This window comes from Sapajus apella, unplaced genomic scaffold (assembly GCF_009761245.1).
Source record: "Sapajus apella isolate SASKATOON/1434 unplaced genomic scaffold, GSC_monkey_1.0 scaffold60, whole genome shotgun sequence".
NCBI lineage: Eukaryota > Metazoa > Chordata > Mammalia > Primates > Cebidae > Sapajus > Sapajus apella.
Genome location: NW_022437000.1, coordinates 11,411,428 through 11,418,143, shown reverse-complemented (window position 1 = coordinate 11,418,143; position 6,716 = coordinate 11,411,428). Strand labels below are relative to the sequence as shown.

The window sequence follows — 6,716 nt, the reverse complement described above, 5'->3', positions numbered from 1 at the left end:
TTCTAATAAGATCTCTCTTTAAGGGAGGACGAAACTGTATTTTGTTATTACTGAACTAGCCTATACAAAAACATGTGTCATCTTCCAAAACGCAGCAAACTTATCTGAGAATCACAGTACTCAGCGGACAACAGCAAACACCTCCAGGTGGACGCAGCGGTGAACGCACGGGCCTTCCTCCAGGTCAAGACCGAGTCTGTCAGCCAGCAAGCTGCCCTCAGAACTCTGCAGGTCTGGGACTGTCATGCTGCTTTAAGACTCCTGAATGGGACTGACGTGTACCTCTGCAGGTATAAATAAGGTCATTTAGAAATACCGACGTGGGACGTACTGTCGCAGCACGGAGGAGGCCATGATGGCGAGGGACGAACCAGACATCCACCAGGCTTTTGCTTCCGGTGGGTGTGGACATGGGACTTCTCATTCATGTAGCTGGAAAGGACATTCTAGCACGGGGATTAGCCCCGAGAGAACCACCACGGGTATGCATTCAAACTGGGATATTTACAAGAAACATGTATATATAATATTTATATATTCAATTAAAAGCCTGGACAACCAAGCCTTTTAGTCAAGTCCTGAACTTATTGCAGAATGAGGTAACTGAGATGTTCGCAGTGGGACTGACGCAGCTCAGGTCCTCAGAGTTGATCCCTCCTGTGTGGATTCTTCAGTGATGGTTTGATCGTCTCCATTCGCAGAATAAGCTCCAGCTTTTCTATGTACAGAGAGCAGGGTGGCGCCCCACCCAGCCCTGCCCTGCGGTCCTGAGCGCACCCTTCAGAGCTGGCCTTAGACAGGAAGAACTAAGGACATCCCTTACAGATTGGTCTCGTCCCAGGCAGGGTCGTTCATGTTCTTTAGGACTTTCCTCACCAGCTTCTCCAAGTCTTTGCGGGCTCTCTGCTCTTCCTCTAGAGACTTCTTCATCTTTTTGTTGTCCTGTAAATGAAGCAGATTATGCTCACTATCTCTGGTACTGCGTAGGGCTTCCTTTCCCCAGATGCGTATCCTCGAGGAGCTAAGGCCTCAATTCATGAAATCCTGCATGAGCTGCCTGTGGACTGTGAGGTCATGGGGGTCCGTGAAGGTTAACCACCTGGACAGGGTGGCGGTGCTCCTGACTCTGCAGCTGCTCCTGGGATGGAAACGGTCCTAATGGCTCTTATGAAGTCCACAAATGAATCTCTATAGAACATACCGTAAGAAAATGGCTGGAAATTGCAGATAGGATAGCTCCTACCCAGCCTTTCTGTGCATTTATAAGCACCTTCCAGAGTTACGGAAAGGACTAGAAGTAACAGCAACGGACAGGTGCAGGAGTGAGGGCGTGAGCACCTGCTCTGCGCAGCTGAACCCCTGCACGTCTCGGGATGAGGAGGCACGTGCGCTGGGATGCGTGCTGCTGCTAGGGGCAAAGCGTGAACACGGGAGCCCGCCCACCAGCCAGAGGTGTACCTGGAAGCCCAGCAGACACTGCGTAGAATGGTGGAGAACTGTGCAGTCCCACACGGCAACCTGCTCTCAGCTCTCTATCCAGGCCACACTCCTCAGGCCGCTCCTCAGCCAAAACAACATCCCAACCTTCCCCTGTCTCGCTGGACAGGGGGCCAAAGCCACTCATATTCATATTACGTGCCAATGTCCAGAACACCCCTGCTGAGTCACCACATCTGGCTCGTTGACCTGGCTTCGGAAGCCAAGGACCATCCAGTGGCAGAGGCTAATCTCAGGGGCACCCCACAGGATTGTCACCAGACAGAACTTTCGATATTTTAAAATTAATCTTTCAACAGAATTTGCCATGGTTTATGACATCAAAATCAGTATTGTCAAAAAAAAAAAAAAAAAAAAAAAGCTTAAACAAGTCACTTTACAGACAACCAATTGTTTTATCTGCTGGACTTCTGAAAGACGCGACTTCCTTTCAGTTTTTGCTTATAGACAATCAGCTGATTTTTATTTATATGTAATTTTTTTTGAGACGGAGTCTCGCTCTGTCATCCAGGCTGGAGTGCAATGGCGTGCTCTCAGCTCACTGCAACCTCCACCTCCTGGGTTCAAGTGACTCTCCAGCCTCAGCCTCCTGAGTCGCTGGGATTACAGGCACCTGCCACCATGCCCGGCTAATTTTTGTATTTTCAGTAGAGATAGGTTTTTGCCATGTTGGTCAGGTTAGTCTCAAACTCCTGACCTCAGGTGATCTGCCTACCTCAGCCTCCTAAAGTGATGGGATTATAGGTGTGAGCCACCACACCTGGCCAGCTTCTTTTTAATATAGTGGTTTTTTTTCCCCATTTGGGGAAAAAAAAAAAAAAAAAAAAAAAAACTGAAAGATGGATTACGACATACCTGTCTTAATTCTTGCACTTCATCCTTTAATGCGTATACGGTATCCACAAGACTCCTGAAACAGGAAACACAGCACACACATAAACAGGGTGAGGTCTGGAGAGGACACATGGAAGCTTACCAGGAGACACTACAAGGCTGAGTGGAATACACAGGGCTGCTCTGCCCTGGCCTGTGGACTATCTAAACACTGCCGACCTCTGTGGATGGCAGGTTCACACCTAATCAAGCCTAATCAAGGGAGCTTCAGTTTAAAAGTGAATCTTCTGGCCAGGTGCAGTGGCTCACGCCTGTAATCCCAGCATTTTGGGAGGCTGAGGCGGGCAGATCACTTGAAGCCAGGAGTTTGAGACCAGCCTGGCCAATAGGGTGAAATCCCATCTCTGCTAAAAATACAAAAGTTAGCTGGGTGTGGGCGCACATGCCTGTAATCCCAGTTACTCAGGAGGCTGAGGCAGGAGAATCATTTGAACCCAGGCGTCGGAGGTTGCAGTGAGCCAAGATCACGCCATTGCACTCCAGCCTGGGTGACTAGAGTGACTCTCCATCTCAAGAAAAAAAAAAAAAAAGTGAAGCTTCTGAAGTCATACCCCCACCCTCAGGGAGTTGTTCAGACTCTACGACCCCACTGCAGAGGTCAAATGCCTGCTTTAGAATACTGGAAGAAATCTTACTTTTCTTCAATCACTGTCTGACCATTACTTTTAGTTTCTTCGACTATAATTTTCTCTTCTTCTGGAAGCAAAACTTGTGGAGCAGATTCTTTGCGTGAACCTAGGATCATGAAAACATAATAAATAAACCTCAGGCGAATACCATGGCCGAATGAAGAAAAATAACTTGACTATACAACATCACTTAAATATGAAATTCTAGCAACTATGCGTTTAAAAATATTCATCCAGGCAAGCTACAGGAGGACATCGTTTATCAGTTTTCTTCACCTCTGTCTACTGAGCCCAGGCCTCGTGACCAAAACCATACAGAGGAAAGGAAACTGGAGCCTTTTAAAACTCTGAATTATGAATGGTTTCAACCCTAACATTTCCAACAGGGAGGAAGTTAAAGGTTGTGACTGTACTGCTCTGGATATTCAGCCCATTTTGACCCATTATTCCAAGTTTCAGAAAGGCATATGAGACCAAGCAGAACATATACAGTGTTTATAAATCAAAGATCTGGCAATAAAAACATTTCACGCTACAGCAACATTTAATAATCAAGATATTACAGCATCATAGCATATGGTTTAGAAAAAGCAAATTTTATTATTTAGTTCTTTATGAAAACTTTATACTTCTGGAATATAAACATTTTTCTTAATGAAATAAACTGCTCACAATGTCAGAGGAGCATTTGTGTCATATAACCAACACTCACACAAGAGCTTATATGGGACAGGCCCTCAATAAATGCTGCAAAATATGTACTTTAGAAATGAGGAAATCAAAATACTCATTTTAAAAGGTGAGGAAGAGAATTCAAATTCTATTTAACAATGCAAGGGAGAAAATCTTAAATAGCATTTTCTTGAAGATTATATAGTGTGATAACGAGTACCATTTATATTTTTGAAAACTTATGCCAGGTGCAAATCAGAGGAAAGCTATAATCTATCACAGAACACAAACGCCTGCAAGTGGTACTGTAATATTTCTCCGTGAAGAAAGCACACTCATGCCCGAGACATGCTAACTATGGAAACAGTGCCTCCACCTGCTGGGTCTTTCTTCTGGCTTGCCTTTCCTTGTTCCTAGAAGTTTGTCAGATCATAAGAAAGGCACTTCCTGTACGGCCTCAGTCACGGGAAAGCTCAGTACAATACGAATGTGTTATGAAGACAGGATTTTAAAGAATGGCCTCACCAGCATTTCGCTGCATGCTTATGCTCCTGAGTGGAACACAGTTAACCATGACGCCAAAGCTTGGTAAGATGGCTCACAAGACGTTCCTGACACGCGGGGGCACCACTGCTACTTCCACAGCAGTATGCAATGGGGGCCAGGACTGGCACTCACTGGCCATGTGCTGTCCCTCGTGCGTCTGCAAAACCTGCTCTACCCCTCAGAATGGCACCACTGGGAAACTGGAAATCCAGGGACTGAACAAAATCAAAACATTGTGTTCCTTCATCCTCTCAGGCCTAAGAAGAGTAATTCCCGGAAGGCAACCAAGTGCCACTCTATGTCACACAGCACAAGCTTCAGGAGACACCTGTCACATCAATAATGGGAAATAAGGATAACTGCAGGATCTTAGGATCAAATGCAGCACTTAAAATTGCATCACAAGCCATGGCTGGCACACCTGTGTCTGTGTTAAAGTGGGTCAAATGCCCCTTTAAAGGCAACCCTCCCTCCCGCTCACACTGTCGTATCCCCACTGTGCTACCAGCTGGCAACAGCAGACCTGGCACTGTCAGGAAAGGAAGGGGGGGCACAGCTCCTCACATGCAACCCCCGGGCCACAGTCCACCCACCCATGCATACCGTGACCTATGTCTCGGGAATAACTTTTTGGACAGGACATTGAGGCCAGATTTCAGAAAGATGTTTTTAAAAACATGAGGCTGATACTATCAGCCCAAAGAATCTCTACAGGCCCAGGAGACGAGGACAGAGACAGCCCTTCGGGCTGCGAGGGCTCCCATGGTTCCAGGTGCCCATGCTCCTAGAGGCCACAGGAGAGGACCCTGAGGGCGGCGGGCTCTGGGCTGCCTTCTGGTAGGCCCTTCCAGGCTAACGGGTAATGCTGCTGAGAGACATGAGCCACACGAGAAGATATTGCTTAGGATGGAAACTGATTTGTGAAGGAGATTACAGCAGAAGCGTGGGGTGCTAGCCACGTGGAGAAGCTGCCAGAGCTTCTCATACAAATGCAAAGGGTACCCATGTTCCTTCAAGGAAACATTAATTCATGTGCTATTTGCCCAGAAGATCCAGAAAGTAATTTCATAGAAAATAAAAAAGAAAATAAACATTGAAAATCCAGAATATTCACAAAGATTCAGATATTTATACCACATGTGAAGAAATCAAATGGCTTCACTTACTCTTCCCTGCAAAGTGAAGTAAGCCGACAACATTGCACATTTTCGTCAACTCCTAATTTTCCCACCATTTACCCATTTGTCCTGCTTTGAGCCCAGACAGTTGATGACTGTTAGAGTCAAATCCACGGAAGGTATGACTCGCGTATCTCACATTCAGGTCTGCAACACATTTCTTCAAATGGAGTTGCTAACGAGACACTGGAAAAAGTGATGTAACTGCACATCAGGCAGATTAAGTTACGTATTTCAATTATTTTTGTCTCTTCTAGCTTCCTAGACAACCTGTTTACATCACCTGTTTCCAGCATTAACATTTTCCAGTGACATGTAAAATGGGATCACGAAGAACGTCAACCTTAAAGAAATGGGTCAGACATGGCGTCAACTTCCATACGGGACTCGTGAGGGCATGAGCCGTGTGTCCACTGCCTCCAGCCAGAGCTGGGACACCCCTTGTGGTGAGTCTTAACCTGGGCACATCACTTAAGCACTGAGTCTCAATTTCGTTCTTTATAAAGCAGAACCACCAAACTACTTCTCTAGAGCTGTTCTGAGCATTTAAATACTACATTTTCTAAGTATCTTTTAACAGATAAGCTCATAAAGATAAAAGTCACTCCATTATGTAGCATCTAAGCCTGTAAGAACTGGTACAGTTACTGCACACGCATGGCACAGGTCTTATGTCTGCAGCTACACTTAAAGCATGCAGGTAGGATTTAGTGATATACAAATATAAGTTGGAAAATGTGGTGTCACAGACAGGATGTACTAACTGTTTGATTCCTGAAATGTACTAACATGAAAAATGCCATTTATGGATCTTAAAAATGCCAAGGCCACTTGTCCATGAGGATTATTAACATGCCTAGAAATCACACAATTCAAATAATCTGCCTAGTTTTCAACATACAATTTTTCTAAAATGAAAATTTTTACAGCCTTTCAAAAATCAACAAAGAAATGCCCAGCCAAGTTTACAATGTAAGTTGACTATTTCTTTAAAGAACAATGTTTTAGAAAGCAGATTTAACAAGTTATCTCAGAAACTATTAAAGTGTTTTTAGAGGCATCATGGCACATTTTTCCCAAGTTACCGAGGTTGGAAAAACAATTTTAACAGAATTATCAGAGAATTTTCTGTCACTTTCTTTAAAATCCATAACAGAGGCTCAGACATAGGAGAACACATTCATGATGGTTCTAGCACAGTCAAGATCTGTGTTTCCCAAACTTTTCTGTCTCTGGGAGATGAGAGGGGTTCCACAACACATCATTTCAGGAAATGCATGGTGCTACATTTCTTGGAGAT

At 44.9% G+C, this 6,716-nt stretch overlaps 1 protein-coding gene across 11 annotated transcripts in view; it reads right to left on the bottom strand.

Annotated features, from left to right (window-relative positions):
• The window catches only part of ARHGEF7 (Rho guanine nucleotide exchange factor 7), a 182,388-nt gene continuing 175,672 nt past the window's right edge, over positions 1 to 6,716 (bottom strand). For all 11 annotated transcript variants that reach the window (XM_032246225.1, XM_032246228.1, XM_032246226.1 and 8 more), the window contains 3 exons: positions 3,027 to 3,126; positions 2,353 to 2,407; positions 1 to 942 (listed from right to left, as the gene is read on the bottom strand). In XM_032246225.1, the coding sequence (XP_032102116.1) occupies positions 820 to 942; positions 2,353 to 2,407; positions 3,027 to 3,126 (278 nt within the window). In that variant the 3' untranslated portion in view covers positions 1 to 819. The remainder of the gene's footprint in view (positions 943 to 2,352; positions 2,408 to 3,026; positions 3,127 to 6,716) is intronic.